This window comes from Anomaloglossus baeobatrachus, chromosome 5 (genome assembly GCF_048569485.1).
Source record: "Anomaloglossus baeobatrachus isolate aAnoBae1 chromosome 5, aAnoBae1.hap1, whole genome shotgun sequence".
Lineage (NCBI taxonomy): Eukaryota > Metazoa > Chordata > Amphibia > Anura > Aromobatidae > Anomaloglossus > Anomaloglossus baeobatrachus.
Genome location: NC_134357.1, coordinates 243,478,860 through 243,498,338, shown reverse-complemented (window position 1 = coordinate 243,498,338; position 19,479 = coordinate 243,478,860). Strand labels below are relative to the sequence as shown.

The 19,479-nt window shown below is 47.8% G+C and overlaps 1 protein-coding gene across 5 annotated transcripts in view; it reads left to right on the top strand.

The window, feature by feature from the left end:
- LOC142311142 (uncharacterized) overlaps positions 1 to 3,859 on the top strand; it is a 70,713-nt gene extending 66,854 nt beyond the window's left edge. For all 5 annotated transcript variants that reach the window (XM_075349295.1, XM_075349294.1, XM_075349296.1 and 2 more), the window contains one exon: positions 1,962 to 3,859. In XM_075349295.1, coding sequence (XP_075205410.1) covers positions 1,962 to 2,953 — 992 coding nt within the window. In that variant the 3' untranslated portion in view covers positions 2,954 to 3,859. The remainder of the gene's footprint in view (positions 1 to 1,961) is intronic.
- Positions 3,860 to 19,479: the final 15,620 nt, after the last annotated feature.

Genomic DNA, 19,479 nt, shown 5'->3' with positions numbered 1-19,479 from the left:
CCAATCACAGCCGCCGGTGGGCGGGTCTATTTAGTGCAGTAACAAATAAATAATTAAAAAAAAAAACAGCATGCGGTCCCCCCAAATTTTGATACCAGCCAAGATAAAGCCACATGGCTTAAGGCTGGTATTCTCAGGACGGGGAGCCCCATGTTATGGGGAGCCCCCCAGCCTAAATTATCAGCCAGCAGCCGCCCGGAATTGCGGCATCCATTAGATGCAACAGTCCCGGGACTACACGGCTCATCCCGAATTGCCCTGGTGGCGATGGCAATCGGGGTAATAAGGAGTTAATGGCAGCCTATAGCTGCCACTAAGTCCTAGGTTGATCATGGCAGGCGCCTATGAGACACCCGCATGATTAACATGTAAGTGAAAGTAAATAAACACAAACACCCGAAAAAATCCTTTATTTGGAATAAAAGACAAAAAAACCCCTCTTTCACCACTTTATTAACCCCAAATACCCCTCCAGGTCCGGTGTAATCCACACGATGTCCCACGACGCATCCTGCTCTGCTACATGAAGCTGACAGTAGAACATGACCACTCTCTATCAGCTCCATGCAGCAACTGAACTGAGCCGGCGATCAGCTGTGCCCTCACTCAGGTTACCAGCGGGCACCGCTCTCAGGAGGAGGACTCCAGCTGTGGTTGCGGGTAACCTGAGTGAAGGGACAGCTGATCGCGCAACACTTCACTCAGGGGATTTGCGGTCACCAGTGAGTGTCTCTCTCTTCCCCTCTCTATCCTCTCTTTTCCAAGCTGTCAGGTTGTGTTCCACTGTCTCCTGATCACATGACACCCGCCCATAAACTGCAAGTGAAAGGATCATGTAAATAACACTTGGTTTGTATGCGTTATCAAGAAGATCCAGTCACATGCGGTTTGCGTTTTTTTGACATTCGTCAAAAAAAGTAGTGTGAAAGCAGCCTAACTCAAGAAGAAGCTGCAAGTTCAGTGGTGATTGCCCTACGTACAGAGCAGGATGTCTCAAGGTACAAGTGGGAGGTTATCTAGATTTTGTATGCTGCCATTTGTTCATTGTCGCATGGATATATTAACTTTTAATCCTACTGTAATACATGGACATCCCCTTTGTTTTTCTTTGTGCATTTATAGCTGTTGCAGCTTAATAGCATAAGACGTGTGTGGATCATCTGAAACTTTATTGATCCTGATATATATTTTACCGTTGTGTATTTATTTGCCTTTGTGCACTCTAATACTTCTGTGGCTTCATATGTGGGCATCTGTCTACTGTGCTAAGGAGTTTTTTGCCCTTTTTTCTTTTTTTTTTTACATAATATTTATTGGAATATTACACAACGTTTTTACATGTAGTCAATGGTTTGCATGTTCTTTATGTACATCGTTTGTTGAGTTTGTAGATTGGATATTAGTTATGAGGTTCTATCGGGTTTTCTGCTTGCCTGTTCTGTCCAGATCTGATGTCTCCTAGCACAGAGCAGTCAGAGACGGCTCCTGCTTGTAATTCTGTTGCTTCCAGTGACATCACATTGACAGAGCATCTCCGTCTCTTCGCTCTGTTGATGGGGTGTGGCTGTTGATGTCATGTCGATTGACAGCTGGCTCCCAACTGCTTAACTGTGGGGAGCTTGCTGTCAATCAGCATGATGTTATCAGTCCTGCCCTGTCGACAAAGTATTCCAGAAGAGCTGCTCGGTTGACGTGAAGCAATAGAATCGCCAGCAGGAATTGTCTGTGACTACTTTGAGCCCGCACTGGGAAGAACAGGCACTTAATTAGCAATTATTTGCCTGCTAGTTCTTAGGCCCATAGTTAAAAAAAAAAAAAGTAATGGCAATAGTACTAGATAACCCACTGTAGTTTCAAGAGCACTTGCAGGAGAATGTCTGTGTCTGCCTCTGATAAAGTTACCAATCTTCATTTGTACTATTGATTAAAAAAAATGACAACTACTCTCTAATTTACCACAGGTTGTGGAGATGATGCCACATTTGGAACTGAAGATTCTCTGAGAAAAGCTACCACTACCACAAATCTGCAATTAGTCCTTCACAGCAGAGATCTTTCACTTGAATCCTCTATCCCTGGAGTTGAGACTCAGAGCGCAGATCACGTAGAGTGTGAAACCTATCCATGCCCAGAATGCGGGAAATGTTTTACCATGAGATCTAGTCTTTTACGTCACCTGAAAAACCACTCCATGGAAAAGCCATTTGCATGCATCGACTGTGGTAAATGTTTTGTGCGCAAATCAACTCTTGTTAAACATTTAAGAAGCCACACGGGGGAAAAGCCTTTCTCATGTAAGGAGTGTGGCAAATGTTTCATGCAGAAGTCTAATCTTACAGAACATCATAGAATTCACACCGGAGAGCGGCCATTTTCCTGTTCTGTGTGCGAGAAATGCTTTACATACAAATCTGATTTTATAAAACATCAGAGAATCCACACAGAGGAGAAGCCATTTTCATGTTCTGATTGTGGAAAATGCTTTACACAAAAGTTGGGGCTAATCCGTCATGAAAGAATTCATGTGGGAGAGAAGCCAATCTTGTGTTTGGCTTGTGGAAAACGTTTTGCCAGAAAATCTGAACTTGTTAAGCATGAAAGAATTCACACAGGGGAGAAGCCGTTTCTCTGTTCAATGTGTGGGAAGGGTTTTATTCAGAAATCAGACCTTATGAGACATCAAAAAATTCACACAGGAGAAAAACCATTTCCTTGCTCTGAGTGTGAAAAACGTTTTATACTGAAATCTGAACTTGTTAAGCACATGCGAAATCACACAGGGGAGAAGCCATTTTCTTGCTTCCATTGTGGAAAATTGTTTGTCTGGAAGTCCGAGCTTATGAAACATCAGAAATTCCACACAGGGGAAAAGCCGTTTCAGTGTTCAGAGTGTGGTAAATGCTTTACACAGAAATCAGATCTTATGAGACACCAGATTGTTCACCTGAGATAGCAGCTGTCCTTATACTTAGGCATGAGTTATATCACACGTACTACAAAAACGGAGTGAGTTTAGTGATTCTCTGCAGAGTTCATGACAATTTAATTTTTTTTTATGTGTGGTCCTATTTTCCAGTTTATATCTATATATATAATTGCCTTATTCTGTCTGTCTGTCTTGCTCCAAAATGACGTCATAACAGTGACAACCGTCGCCACAGCGCGTGCGCTACAGAGCCTGCGACCAACGGTTCAGCTAAGTGAACAGCACGAACTATGGCGCGACAGGACGACGCCCGACACCTTTCCCCGCACCTACACGGAGCCCCGACTCTCAGATAACTGCTGCACCCCCGGGAGCCCACACCGGGAACCCAGCCGAGACATACCCTTGCGTTGCTGGGATCGTGCCGGGAGCCGGCGTACGCTGGTAACCGTGGTACACATCGGGTAACTAAGCAAAGCGCTTTACTTAGTTACTCGATGTGTACCATGGTCCAGCTTACCCCGGCAATTGGAACCATCGTGATGTTGTTGCGGAATCTAAATACTAAACAAGGACTATGTAATGGAACGTGCCTTATTGTGACTGGAATGTATTCACACCTCATTCAAGCAAGAGTCATCACTGGATCAGCTAAAGACAAGGAAGTGGTAATTCCACGGATTGATATATGTCCTTCAGACACCCGCCTTCCGTTTAGGCTTCGCCGTCGTTAGTTTCCCCTAAAACTCGCATTTGCCATGACAATAAACAAGTCACAAGGGCAAACTCTACACCGTATTGATTAATAGTTGTCCTAGGACAATAGTAAGCGCTTGACCCAGTAATTGCTTATGATTCTGCAGCTGGTTACACAGGCAAAAAACCCCCCAAAAAAATGCCCAGATAGAGTTTATAAAGAATACATTAGAGATTTTTGCCGTAATAGAAAAAATCTCATGAACCAGCGCTGAAGGATAAGACGCTAATAATCAACAACTATTTTAATACAGAAAATCTAATACATGCTACTGAACAACATTTAACCATAATAAAACTCAGTACACAATAGGGCTACACGGTCGTGAGGCCCCGGCCGGTGGCGGTCACGATATATAGCGGATCAAAAAAATCCTACTAAAGACTTGATCCAATAAGTGTTCAAAAATAAAAATAACATATATACTTTTTTTAAAAAATGATTGTAAAGGCTGAGAAGCCAGTAGGTAGAAAAACCGGTAGGTGGAAAGCAATCCTCCTATTTCAGGATACCTATGTCAAGACAAGAACAATGTTCTGTGCTTAGTTGGATTCTCACACGCTGCACTCACGATCCCTGATTGGGGCTGGGTAAACCACGCTCCTAGTATGGATTATAACGGTAAATGTGCCAGCACACTGGGGGCCCCAGGATTGCTTTCCACCTACCGGTTTTTCTACCTACTGGCTTCTCAGCCTTTACAATCATTTTTTAAAAAAAGTATATATGTTATTTTTATTTTTGAACACTTATTGGATCAAGTCTTTAGTAGGATTTTTTTGATCCGCTATATATCGTGACCGCCACCGGCCGGGGCCTCACGACCGTGTAGCCCTATTGTGTACTGAGTTTTATTGTGGTTAAATGTTGTTCAGTAGCATGTATTAGATTTTCTGTATTAAAATAGTTGTTGATTATTAGCGTCTTATCCTTCAGCGCTGGTTCATGAGATTTTTTCTATTACGGCAAAAATCTCTAATGTATTCTTTCTACACCGTATTGGCATATATCTACCTGAACCAGTTTTTGGCCATGGACAACTGTACGTTGCGTTTTCAAGAGTGACAATGAGATCCAACGTCAAAGTGCAAGTTGTTGACACCCCATTACAAGGAAAGTTACTTACAGATAGTGAAAAGGTCTTCACACAAAATGTGGTGTACAAAAATATTTTTACTTAACTTTACACTGTTCATGGCCTTTTTTCATTACAAGCCATGGACATCAATAAACATTAGACTCATCTATTAAAACTGTTCCTTCTGTTGTTTGTCATTTTAAAACCAATAAACAATTATAAGAATACTAAATTAAACCTAACCCATCCAGTCCATTCATTACCTTATTATTTAATCTGCTAACCTACATACACATTCTAAACTACCCGATACGTTAGAATCGGGCCACCTTCTAGTATATATATATATATATATATATATATACATATATATATATATATATATATGTATATATATATATATATATATATATATATATATATATATATATATATACAGTGCATACAAGTAGTATTCAACCCCCTGCAGATTTAGCAGGTTTGATAACATGCAAATAAGTTAGAGCCTGCAAACTTCAAACAAGAGCAGGATTTATTAACAGATGCATAAATCTTACAAACCAACAAGTTATGTTGCTCAGTTAAATTTTAATAAATTTTCAACATAAAAGTGTGGGTCAATTATTATTCAACCCCTAGGTTTAATATTTTGTGGAATAACCCTTGTTTGCAATTACAGCTGATAATCGTCTTTTATAAGACCTGATCAGGCCGGCACATGTCTCTGGAGTTATCTTGGCCCACTCCTCCATGCAGATCTTCTCCAAGTTATCTAGGTTCTTTGGGTGTCTCATGTGGACTTTAATCTTGAGCTCCTTCCACAAGTTTTCAATTGGGTTAAGGTCAGGAGAATGACTAGGCCACTGCAACACCTTGATTTTTTCCCTCTTGAACCAGGCCTTGGTTTTCTTGGCTGTGTGCTTTGGGTCGTTGTCTTGTTGGAAGATGAAATGACGACCCATCTTAAGATCCTTGATGGAGGAGCGGAGGTTCTTGGCCAAAATCTCCAGGTAGGCCGTGCTATCCATCTTCCCATGGATGCGGACCAGATGGCCAGGCCCCTTGGTTCAGAAACAGCCCCACAGCATGATGCTGCCACCACCATGCTTGACTGTAGGGATGGTATTCTTGGGGTCGTATGCAGTGCCATCCACAGTCTCCAAACGTCACGTGTGTGGTTGGCACCAAAGATCTCGATCTTGGTCTCATCAGACCAGAGAACCTTGAACCAGTCTGTCTCAGAGTCCTCCAAGTGATCATGAGCAAACTGTAGACGAGCCTTGACATGACGCTTTGAAAGTAAAGGTACCTTACGGGCTCGTCTGGAACGGAGACCATTGCGGTGGAGTACGTGAGTATGACTGCGGGGTCTTCTATCTTCTTTCTTCTCTCCTTTAAGGGGTGTCCTCTGTCTATAATGAAGTGTCCTGATGGTGTCCGTCAGGTGAGTATGACTGCGGGGTCTTCTATCTTCTTTCTTCTCTCCTTTAAGGGGTGTCCTCTGTCTATAATGAAGTGTCCTGCAGTGTCTTTAACTTTATTACCGCTGAATGGACACTTCATTATTGACCGCGACTAGGTCTTATTTTTGGGGGATGTCTTATATTTAGACCTCCCTGAAAATTCCTGCTAGGTCTTATTTTCGGGGGAGGTCTTATTTTCAGGGAAACACGGTAATAAACAGATTGGTGCCAATACTTGGTTACCCACTACCGGCTCATACAAATGCGGCAGCAAGGCATGTGGATTATGTGCCCACATGTATAATACACAGACCAGGACTGCATGTTCTACTGGGCAGTGCTACAAAATTAATTCATTCATGAATTGTAGCAGTGAATACTACATATATGCTATTAAATGCACTGTTCTGCCTTCTTTCATGTAACGCTGTGAATCTCTGGCATATAGCTAAACCCTCGTACACATTTCCAATAAACAGACTGTATGAGTTCAGTAGTCTTGATTTATTAGCTGGCAACATGAACTTGATTGCAGGATATACGGAGAATACGGTGCATACAGAATATCCAGGATACAAGGTGAATAAGGGTAAAAACTATAACAAGAAGGTGTACAGTCATTACGTAGTTAAATAAGGTGTTAACAGCATTACATTAACATAAGATGCAGTTGTATTGAGAATCTAGGGCAAAGGTCACCTGGAGCTTCCTCATACAGACAGAATCTTATCTATACTGTATAAGCTGGGCAAGGATGGCACTAAGGGGTACTTCTCACATAGCGAGATCACTAGCAAGATCGCTGCTGAGTCACAGGTTTTGTGACGCACCAGTGACCTCACCAGCGATCTCGCTGTATGTGACACGACACTGAGCAGCGACCTGGCCCCTGCTGTGAAATCGCTGCTCGCTACACACGGCTCTGGTTCATTTTTTGCTCGTTGCTCTCCCGTTGTGAACACACATCGCTGTGTGTGACAGCGAGAGAGCAACGATCTGAATGAGCAGGGAGCCGGCTTCTGTGGACGCTGGTAACCAAGGTACACATCGGGTATCCAAGCAAAGGCTTTGCTTGGTTACCCGATATTTACCTTGGTTACCAGCATCCGCAGCTGCTAGAAGCCGGCTGCCTGCTCCCTGCACACGTAGCCAAGGTACACATCGGGTAACTAAGCGAAGAGCTCTGCTTAGTAACCCGATCTGTACCCTGGCTATGAGTGTAGGGAGCCAGCGCTAAGTGGTGTGCGTAACCAGTGTAAATATCGGGTAACCAAGCAAAGCATTTTGCTTAGTTACCGGATATTTACCTTGGTTACCAAGCGCAGCATCGTTTCCACGAGTCGCTGGTGGCTGGTCACTGGTCACTGGTGAGATCTGCCTGATTGACAGCTCACCAGCAACCATGCAGCTATGCACCAGCGATCCTGACCAGGTCATATCGTGATCAGAATCGCTGGTACGTCATTTAGTGAGACGGTATCCTAAGATGTAGAATAATGCATTGAATACACAGTCTTCTATCTAAGATTCTAACACAATAACAGAAGTAATTTGCCTCTGACTCACTGGATTACACCAGGCAGGGGTGAATATAGAAATAAGAGAACAATGCAGCAGGTCTTCTCCTAACAAACCCAAGAAGAAAAATGGCTGCAAGCCTCTCCTCAGAGTACAAAGGAGACATTTCTTTACCCAGAATACACTTAGCTTAAAGAAAAACTCAACAATACAAAGGGTAACAACGACCTCTATGGGTTGTAACAGAAATTGCAATGCATGAGATTATCAGGTTGCCAAAAATGGCAGAACATGCACTAAGGGGTACTTTGCACGCTGCGACATCGCTAGCCGATGCTAGCGATGCCGAGCGCGATAGTACCCGCCCCCGTCGCACATGCGATATCTTGTGATAGCTTCCATAGCGAACATTATCGCTACGGCAGCTTCACACGCACTTGCCTGCCCTGCGACGTCGCTCTGGCCGGCAACCCGCCTCCTTCCTAAGGGGGCGGGTTATGCGGCGTCACAGCGACGCCATACGGCAGGCGGCCAATAGAAGTGGAGGGGTGGAGATGAGCGGGACGTAAACATCACGCCCACCTCCTTCCTTCCGCATAGCCGGTGGAGGCAGGTAGGAGATGTTCCTCGCTCCTGCGGCTTCACACACAGCGATGTGTGCTGCCGCAGGAACGGGGAACAACATCGTATCTCCTATTGGTGCGACATTATGGAAATGTCCGACACTACACAGATCACCGATTTTCTACGCTTTTGCGATCGTTTATCGGTGCATCTAGGCTTTACACGTTGCAACGTCGTTACTGGCGCCGGATGTGCGTCACTTTCGATTTGACCCCGACGATATCGCAGTAGCGATGTCGCAACGTGCAAAGTAACCCTTAGTGTATGAAACAATATATAGGTTGCACTGGTCGTACTTTACGTATACGTATTGCTGAGTACTTGTACGATGTGTCTAATTCCTCCCACCCGCAGTCTCTCTGGTGCTTCCCGTCATTTTTTTTTATCAGCATTCGGATACCAACATGTTAAAGGGAATGTGTCGCTTTTTTTATTTTGTATTAATAATAGTGATTAGAAATCAAGTATTTTTAATACAAAATAAAACTCAATTTATATTAAGTTTTTATTTAATTCTATTTTTACTGAAGCCCTGGGCGCTGCCATCTTGGATTGCTGTGAGTAACGACAGTTACTCACCTGCTTTATGGCAGCGCCCAGGGTATAGAAGTCCGTGGTCAGACTCCGACTTATAGGGATTCATAGGGATTCATAGGGAAAGGCGTCTGCTGTGACCTGGACGCGCCCCCTGGGCTGCCCAGATCACAGCAGAGGGAGGAGATCAGCTCCATCACTGTGGAGCACACAGCTGTATGCTGTCTGCTCCACATTACCCCTGTCAACCACCGGGATGTGTGAGTGCGGGGCACCGGGCCACCTCCCCTCCCCCTGCCGTTACCATCTGTAATGACACCCCCTCCCCCCACCACCGCTGCTGGCGTGCATTCAGCAGAGCTGTGTGTGTTTCTGTGCGATTGTGCAGAGCATGTGAGTACCGGCAAAACTCTTCCCCCCGCTGTGTATCTAATCCTCTCCTGTGTGATACTGTGACGCTCTGGCCTATCAGGTCATCAGAGTATCGTGCAATCTGCCCTTCTGCACGGTATCCACCTCCTTGCTTATGGGTCCCTGACTTTTGGTGTTGCTAAGACTTAAGCTAATCAAAACTCAAGAATACTCTGCACCTCACCCCCAGACACACTAATGGGTAGCCTGAAGGGAATAGGGCCGCCCACTTAGGGGGTTGGTTGGGAGAGTCAGGAGTGTGAAGAGCAGTGAGTTGCGAGGTGACTCTCGAGTGGAGAGGTCAGGGAGCTGGGCTCCTCAGTTACTAGGTGGGAGACGTTGATCTGGACCTGGTAGGAGCTGGAACCCAGGTCACAGGGGATCGTGACAAGGGGCACGGTACTGCCGAAGAGGGCAGCCAGCGGCCTTGTGCCATCTCTGCGTACTCCCTCCCTGCTGCAGCGGTGCTCAGAACTTTGGTTTACAAGTTGTCGGTGTCAGCGTTATTGGACTGAGTGAGTACACCTGGCTGCCATCCCATCGCCACCGTGTGCTCCCAGTGGCAGTGGTGGCACTCCACTTTACCAAACACCATGGGTGGTGTCACAGACTTTATACACACCACTCCCCTGTAAATATCCCCCTTTTTGTTTTGAGTGGCCGCATGACCCCCGGGTCCGGAGACTCCTCGAGCCACCGCGGATCCGGATGCGAGCAGCAGCCCGGCTGCTGACACGGGGGCGGTACAATACTGTCTGCTGAGCTGTGTATCTAATCCTCTCCTATGTGATACTGTCTGCTGAGCTGTGTATCTAATCCTCTCCTGTGTGATACTGTCTGCTGAGCTGTGTATCTAATCCTTTCCTGTGTGATACTGTCTGCTGAGCTGTGTATCTAATCCTCTCCTGTGTGATACTGTCTGCTGAGCTGTGTATCTAATCCTCTCCTGTGTGATACTGTCTGCTGAGCTGTGTATCTAATCCTCTCCTGTGTGATATTGTCTGCAGAGCTGTGTATCTAATCCTCTCCTTTGTGATACTGTCTACTGAGTTGTGTATCTAATCCTATCCTGTGTAAATACTGTCTCCTGAGCCGTGTATCTAATCCTATGCTGTGTGATACTCTTGCTGTCCTTAGCGACACTCTAGACATTTCTGGTCATCAACAAAATGGCTCTGCACTGTCCCTACATTTCATTCTCTATTTTCCTTTGGAAACACCCAGATTGGGAGGGGGAGCTGTGACATCACACACAGGAGAGCAGACTCTGCCCACTTTACTGCAGCTGTAATCCAGGCTATTTCTACAGTGGGATTTCTGTAGGATTTGAGCAGCTGCTCCCCCTAGTGTTTAAGAATGGAAAATATCAAACTTTTTATTTTTTTATATTTTGCTCCATTAAAAACAAATATTAATATTTAAACAAAACATTAAATCATTAATACTTTACATTTTTTCAATTATTGAATTTTTTTTTTTGGACGACACCTTCCCTTTAAAGGACTTTGGGATGGTGGGTTGGAGACAATGGGAGATGCAACGTTTTACAGTTTAAGTAATGTGCCTCCCTTGCGAGGGATGGATGTGTTGCCTTAAATTAAATTATTTTTCCATTCCAGTTAATAAACCTCTGGGTGTCCTGAAGCTCGGGGACGAGCTTGTTTAACCAAGGGGGAATGTGATGCCCCTGGCTATACTAGTGTGTCACAGGGAACTGCACTGCTCTTTCTTCTTAAGTGCAGGGCCCACCCTCCTTGTTTCTGGGGATCCTCAACTTCAGGTACTGTTCCCAACCGCACATGAAACCCTAGCCACACCTCACACCACACCCTGTCAGGCACACCAGTGGGTGGGTCCAGCTGGGAACGGGTCCACCCACCTAGGGGTCAGACAGGCTGGTGGGAGGGAAGTAGTGAGTGCAGTGAGTGTAGTACTTTCAAAGGGAGAGGAAGTGGGGGTGGTAGCTCCCAAGGAAAGTGGTAGCCCCAGTGAAAGAGGGGTGAGGGGAGTTGTAGCTCCTGGGAGAAAGTGACGACTAGATTGCAGATGGTGGTCTAAAACCAGAGAAGTCGGAGACCCAGTCACAGGGTAGTGGACAGAAGAAGGTCCAGTTACCGGTCCAGGACTGAGCACGGCGGGGTACAGGACCCTAGATCAGGGAGTTGCTTCAGGCAACCCAGTAATTCACCAGTGGAGGATAGTGACTTCATGTGCCATCCCCAAGAGCTCAGAGATTGACGGCTCCAGCACACCGCTTCCCAAGCCAGCAGCCTACAGAAATCCCAAGTGCCTGCTGTCAAGAGCATTTCTTCCCCACATACAGGGAGCAGGACCCAGATGGCTCCAGGCCCAGGGGTCAACAAAAACACATTAAATTTGTGCACGGAGGTGGGCTCCAGACCTTTAAAACAGTACAAAAAGGGAGAGGATCACCAGACAAGCTGTACTAAGAGGGCAGCGGTACCCAGACACTTAGTTTACTACGTTGTCTGTGATTACTCATCGCCTGCTCGTCGCTACAGTGACCTCAGTGAATACCCTGTGCCCCGACCTCCAGCCTGCCCTGCGGCCCACACAGCACTCCCCAGCATCATCCTCCCAAGTTGCAGGGCCCCTCTACCTGCGGAGGGAACTGTCACCAGGCTTCCCCCACACCATCTTCCCCGGTACTCCTACTGGCAGCAGCGGTATTCCACTTTATCGCCACCCGCAGTTGGCGTCACGAATTCTCCCCTGTACATAATCCTCTTCTCCTTTAGAGTGACCGCAGAGCCCCAGGTCCGGGGACCCTCGAGCCACAGCAAACCCCGGATCTGAGCAGTCCAGCTGCTTGGGGGCGGTACAGATAGATAGAGGGATAGATAGAGGAATACAGTTAGGTCCAGAAATATTTGGACAGTGACACAATTTTCGCGAGTTGGGCTCTGCATGCCACCACATTGGATTTGAAATGAAACCTCTACAACAGAATTCAAGTGCAGATTGTAACGTTTAATTTGAAGGTTTGAACAAAAATATCTGATAGAAATTGTAGGAATTGTACACATTTCTTTACAAACACTCCACATTTTAGGAGGTCAAAAGTAATTGGACAAATAAACCAAACCCAAACAAAATATTTTTATTTTCAATATTTTGTTGCGAATCCTTTGGAGGCAATCACTGCCTTAAGTCTGTAACCCATGGACATCACCAAACGCTGGGTTTCCTCCTTCTTAATGCTTTGCCAGGCCTTTACAGCCGCAGCCTTCAGGTCTTGCTTGTTTGTGGGTCTTTCCGTCTTAAGTCTGGATTTGAGCAAGTGAAATGCATGCTCAATTGGGTTAAGATCTGGTGATTGACTTGGACATTGCAGAATGTTCCACTTTTTTGCACTCATGAACTCCTGGGTAGCTTTGGCTGTATGCTTGGGGTCATTGTCCATCTGTACTATGAAGCGCTGTCTGATCAACTTTGCGGCATTTGGCTGAATCTGGGCTGAAAGTATATCCCGGTACACTTCAGAATTCATCCCGTTACTCTTGTCTGCTGTTATGTCATCAATAAACACAAGTGACCCAGTGCCATTGAAAGCCATGCATGCCCATGCCATCACGTTGCCTCCACCATGTTTTACAGAGGATGTGGTGTGCCTTGGATCATGTGCCGTTCCCTTTCTTCTCCAAACTTTTTTCTTCCCATCATTCTGGTACAGGTTGATCTTTGTCTCATCTGTCCATAGAATACTTTTCCAGAACTGAGCTGGCTTCATGAGGTGTTTTTCAGCAAATTTAACTCTGGCCTGTCTATTTTTGGAATTGATGAATGGTTTGCATCTAGATGTGAACCCTTTGTATTTACTTTCATGGAGTCTTCTCTTTACTGTTGACTTAGAGACAGATACACCTACTTCACTGAGAGTGTTCTGGACTTCAGTTGATGTTGTGAACGAGTTCTTCTTCACCAAAGAAAGTATGCGGCGATCATCCACCACTGTTGTCATTCGTGGACGCCCAGGCCTTTTTGAGTTCCCAAGCTCACCAGTCAATTCCTTTTTTCTCAGAATGTACCCGACTGTTGATTTTGCTACTCCAAGCATGTCTGCTATCTCTCTGATGGATTTTTTCTTTTTTTTCAGCCTCAGGATGTTCTGTTTCACCTCAATTGAGAGTTCCTTAGACCGCATGTTGTCTGGTCACAGCAACAGCTTCCAAATGCAAAACCACACACCTGTAATCAACCCCAGACCTTTTAACTACTTCATTGATTACAGGTTAATGAGGGAGACACCTTCAGAGTTAATTGCAGCCCTTAGAGTCCCTTGTCCAATTACTTTTGGTCCCTTGAAAAAGAGGAGGCTATGCATTACAGAGCTATTATTCCTAAACCCTTTCTCCGATTTGGATGTGAAAACTCTCATATTGCAGCTGGGAGTGTGCACTTTCAGCCCATATTATATATATAATTGTATTTCTGAACATGTTTTTGTAAACAGCTAAAATAACGAAACTTGTGTCACTGTCCAAATATTTCTGGACCTAACTGTAGATAGAGGGATATATAGATAGAGGGATAGATAGAGGGATAGCTACAGTAGATAGAAAAATAGAATCATAGATATATAGAATCATAGATAGAGGGATAGATAGGAGATAAATAGATAGAATCATAGATAGATCGATAGATAGAGGGATACAGGGATTGATAGATAGATAGATAAATAGATAGATAATAGAGGCTCACACCAGTTGGGGACTCACAGTAGGTGGAGGCTCACAGCAGATGGAGGAAGGTGACAGGTGGGGGAGGGGACAGCAGATGAAGAGGATGGGAGGGAGCGGGCAGCAGATGAGGGAGGGGGACAGCGGTTGATGGGGAGAGCGGTGGCGGATGGAGGGGAGGCAGCAGATGGGGTCAGTGGCGGTGGATCGGGGGGAATGACTGCTGCAGTGCCGGCCGCTGCGGATCGGATGCAGTGACTGCTGCGGCTGAAGTGTGGGGGCTGGGGCGGCGGCGGCTGAAAGGAGGCAGTAGCTGTAACTTACAGATTGCTCTCCTCGGCTTCCACGGACGGAGTGAAGCTGAGGGGAGTGGTCAATGGCCCCAGATCCACAGTGATTGGAGAGATCGATCCCAAGGCCGGTCTCTCCAATCAGAGCTGGGGGCGGGTGAAACAGAGGTCACCCAGCTCCAGCCAATGATCACCGCTATAGCTGCACTGATCATGGTTGGATTTCAATGTTTTAGCCATTTTCAATGGCTGAAACATTACAGTGGCTGTGATTGGCTGAGTGGCGTTCCTCAGCCAATCACAGCCCCTGAAGGTCTGGGGAGGAGACACCACCCCTCCTGAGGTCAGGCAGAGGTTTCCTCCTCCCCGAATCTAAGGAATTTGCAAAGCGATCGCAGCCACCGGAGCTCCGGGGTCGCGATTTTGCCATGATGTACTGGGTATGTCATGGGTCCTTAAGTACCAGGGAGCCATGACGTACCCAGTACGTCATAGGTCCCTAAGGGATTAACACATGTTTTTAGGCTCTAGGGGCCCCCTCCCGCTTGGAGCCCATGTGCGACTGCAGGTGCTGTACCGTGATATGTCTGCCAGTGCAACGTCCCCGCCCCCTGCCCATGGGGCCCGGTGAGCAGAGGAATGAAAGGGAAGGAGCCCGGGCTGTCAGCCGGGCCCCCCTCTTTTCACCGGGCCCAACACAGGAGTCACACTAGTAATGCCCTGATGGCGGCCCTGAAAATATCATATGAATCTGTACATGCCTGTATAGTGTACATGCCTATATAGACACATCTGACGTTTTAATACTTGGACTAAATAAAATATTTTTTTTGGATTGCTGAATTGCAGCATTGGAACTTTTTTTGGGAAATCATTGGACACACCTAACCGGCAGGTGACTGCACACTTGGAACAAGAGGGATCGCTGCAGCAATTCATGGTGAGCGGAAATTTATAAACGGTGCACCAAAGCGCCCTCATCTACATATTATATAAAAGGTAGATTTTTCTGCAAATATTACAGAAGCACTCCAGTCATATTTTTCCCCTAAACCTGTGTAAATGTTAGTGTAGTGTAAGGTCTGTGATAATTCACTCATCGATCGCTGTTTTCTCATGTCCCTGACTCCATAATGATGTCACATCCACAGCTCGTCTCTCCAGACTTCCCTCTTCTCCTGTCTTCTGCAACACATGCCAACATGGTGCCCTCCATACTATCCTTTTCTATAAAATATTCCCACTACACTGTCCGCCCTTGTATACTATGAAAGCCACACTGTCCGCCCTTGTGTACTATGAATGTCACACTGCCCACTAATAAGCAAAAACACCACATAGTCCCCTTTATGAATTATACCCACCACACCTTCTTCAATTATGATTCATGATCTGCACACTGTCCTCACAATGTTTCATGCATGCTGCCCCTCTCAATACCGAACCTCCCATTCTGCCCCTTCTCCATAATAAGCTCCCAATGCTGACTGCCTTTTTTCCATGATGAGACCTCGACACTGCCCCACTTATCATACTGAGACCATCAAGCTACTTCATGCTATCACACTATCCTATTTTTCATACTGAGTCCCCTTCATTGCTCCACTCCATAACGAGCCCACCCATGCTACCCCCTTTCTATACTGAGTCTTCACACTGCCCCTCCCCATATTGAATCATCATGCTGTCCCTTCTCAATAATGAGCTCCCCATGTTGCCCCCCCCCTCTCGATACTGAGTCCTTACTTTTCCCCATCGATTTTGTCCCTTGCACTTTCTCACTCTGTAAACCCTAAACCCCCCTCTACAGCAATAGGCTCCCTAACCCCCTCTACAGCAATAGGCCCCCTAACCCCACCTACAACAATAGGCCCCCTAACCCCCCCTCTACAACAACATGTCTGTGTGCCCCCCCCTTAGTGATGTCTGTGTGCCCCCCCATTAGTGATGCCTGTGCCTCCCTAGTGATGCTTGTGGCCCCCTAGTGATGCTTGTGGCACCCTAGTGATACCTGTGCCCTCCTAGTGATGTCCATGCCCCCCTAGTGCTCTCTGTGTCGCCTTAGTGATGTCTGTGCCCCCCCAGTGCGTTTTGTGCCCCACCTGGCGGTTCATCTTTCCATTTCAGGGCACTGTAGTACATGCAAACCACATCCATTTTTCCTATCTGAACTTTAGGATGATCCTGATAGTTTATATCTGACTGGTAACAAAAGGCAGCATGTTTCAAATCTCCAACCATTTCCTGTGCCCTGGTGAAAGAAATAGCAATTCTCTTAATGTCAAGTCAGCCTTCTCTCTGCTGAGATGACTCATTGGCCTATGAGGAAGTGTGACCCCCTGGCAAAACCAGGAAGTCACACATAGGCCCCCGCATAACACCATTCCCACACAGGGTTACACACAGCCGACCTGAAGTTCTAGTCACCCCCTTAGGGCAGGACAGACACACCAGGGGGCAGAACTAAGCGGATGGGGACGCCCACCAAGGAGTCTAGAAAACCCGGGGGCGGGAAAACAGTCAGTTTGAGAGTGGAGTTGGGAGGTGAAAGTTGACAGGTGTCAGGGTCGGAGCCCTGACACGCTGACTAGGTGTGCAGATGGTGGTCTGCATCTGCAGGAGACGGGAAGACAGCTCGGCAGATCCGAGGTGGACCAGGGCAGGGTTGGAGCCCACCGGTATAGACACCGGAGAACCGGCCTGGAAACCGTGCACAGAGGGGGTACTTGGACCCTGATGCCAGGACCGGAACCAGCGGCCTGGCTAATTAACCAATTGAGAGCAGGATTCTAGGTCCTGTCCCAACCTAAGTCCCGTAAAGAGACAACATCTCACCGCGGGGGATAAAAGGAATCCGCAAGAGCCCGGTAGATCCCACGGGCCAGCGTCAGCGGGCACAGCTCCCAACCAAAGGACAGGGAGCGGACTCCCGTGTTTCACACCGGGAAGTCCACCACACAAAACACTAAGTGCAGAGAAAAGTGATACAGACCACCAGCCCGGGTGTGGGACCAGATACACCCGTCTGCGGCCACCAGCACCTTGGTTTACCATTGACTTGTGTGATTCATTTAATCGTGAGTAAGCAAGTACTCCCCGGCCTGACCGGGCGCGCCGGCCCCTGCAACCACCATCCTCAGCATAAGAGACACTGGGCCCCAGGGCATCCATCCCTACCCACGGAGGGGTTAACATCCAGCTGCCATAACATCGCCCCCGGGTATCCCATAACAGCAGCGGTGGTGCTACATCTCACCACACACCGTGGGTGGCGTCACAGACAGTTTACTGCAAATCCCGTACAAATACGTCCCCTTTTATTTGAAGTGTCCGCGCGACCCCCGAGTCCGGTAGAATTCCTCGAGCCACACTGAGGATCCGGATCCGAGCAGCCCGGCTGCTGGCACAGGGGCGGCACACCTCAATTACTGGCATCACGAACAGGATACATACCCATTCACTTACCTGGTGAAAGTGCGCCTTGTCCTGGACTGTCAGCGGTGCTCCGCTGCAAAATTTTGAAAAAAACGCCATTTTAGCCGCCATTTTTGGGCGCGAAAACGACAACCCAGCGTCTTCTTCCCCGAGAAAGGGCGCGAAGTTGAAGCCCAGACCCCTGGAAACACGGCCGGAAGGAAGTAAGACCCTGAGGCCGAAAACAAAACTAGAGAGCCGCGTCTAGAGACTGCTCCCGAAAAACCAGGGGGCGGGCGAAAAACTGCGGCATGTGATCCAAGGAGATAAGAGGCAGGGACACCAGGACTCTGCCATCTTCAGTTCCTGGACACCAGCCCGAGAGGATGTCTGACCGGTCCGACGGCTCGAAAATGGAGAAATCTGCTCCCGGGACTGCTGACTGGGTGGAAGCCCAGAGAGAACGGATGTGCCGTAGGATCCAGGCCAACTTTGTGCTGAAGAGATGGACGGCCGACATGAGGTACCTGGCTGCAGCCGTTCGGGCTCGCGAAGTGGAGATGGCCTCGGTGGAGCGGGTAAGCGACCCACGCCCCTATGTCCCAATGGGACCGGCCCACCAGGCTGAGGAGCTCGGTCTGCCCCCGTCTGCCATGTCGCCTCCCTCGCTGCCCGTACCTGTAGCTGGCGCCCCGCTTGGTCCGCTGCCACAAGCAACGGCAGCGGTACCCTTTCCATCTGCCTGCGAGGACCCAGCCACGGAGCTCTCGGGCCATGAGCACACCACCACTCCGGCACCCGTACCAGCCCCACGCCAGACTAAAGCCCGGAAGACATCCCCTCCGGCTCCGAGCCCGGCCGCACCAAAGATGACATCACGCCCGCCACAACAGAGGCGACGCCCGACCGTAAGTTGGCACCAGCAGAGACGCTGACCGCTCCCCAGTACCCGATCCCGGCTGAGGCGCAGCCGGGATGCACCTGCAGGGCGGCAGAGCAGGCCGCGGATCAGCGGAGCCCACTACTTCATGTGAGGCCGGTCATAGCCGGCAGTGAGGGCGTCCGGATGATCCAAGCCCCCGAGCAGGAGGAGACAGAGCACGGATCCAGTGCCCTGTATTGGGAGCGGCAGCAGCTGAAGTCCGAGATCGCTGCCCGAGAGAAGCGGAAGGCAGAGGTGCTCACCCGTACCTACCGGGAGAAGGACAACCTCTGGCAGGCAACTTTCCAGGTGCAGGGCCCGACTTACCAAGGACAGGTCCGGCATTTTAACCCCCAAAAAGGGATGGGGTATCCCATAACAGCAGCGGTGGTGCTACATCTCACCACACACCGTGGGTGGCGTCACAGACAGTTTACCGAAAATCCCATACAAACATGTCCCCTTTTATTTGAAGTGTCCGCGCGACCCCTGGGTCCGGTAGAATCCCTTGAGCCACACTGCGGATCCGGATCCGAGCAGCCCGGCTGCTGGCACGGGGCGGCACAGAAGCAGCTCTTCTTCTCTTAACTGCAAGCCTTGCTTCCCTCTCCTCAGAAAGTTTATTGGCTCTTGAAGAAGCAGTTCTTGTTTTCATATCTGCAGCTTCGCTTTCCTCTCCTCAGAAAGTTCATTGGCCCTTGAGGAAGCAGCTTTTGTTCTCTTGTCTGCAAGCCTTGATTCCCTCTCCTCAGAAAGTTCATTGGCTCTTGAGGAAACAGCTGCTGTTCTCATGTGTGTCAGCCTTGTTTCTCAGTCTTCATATTTTTCATTGGCCCGTAATG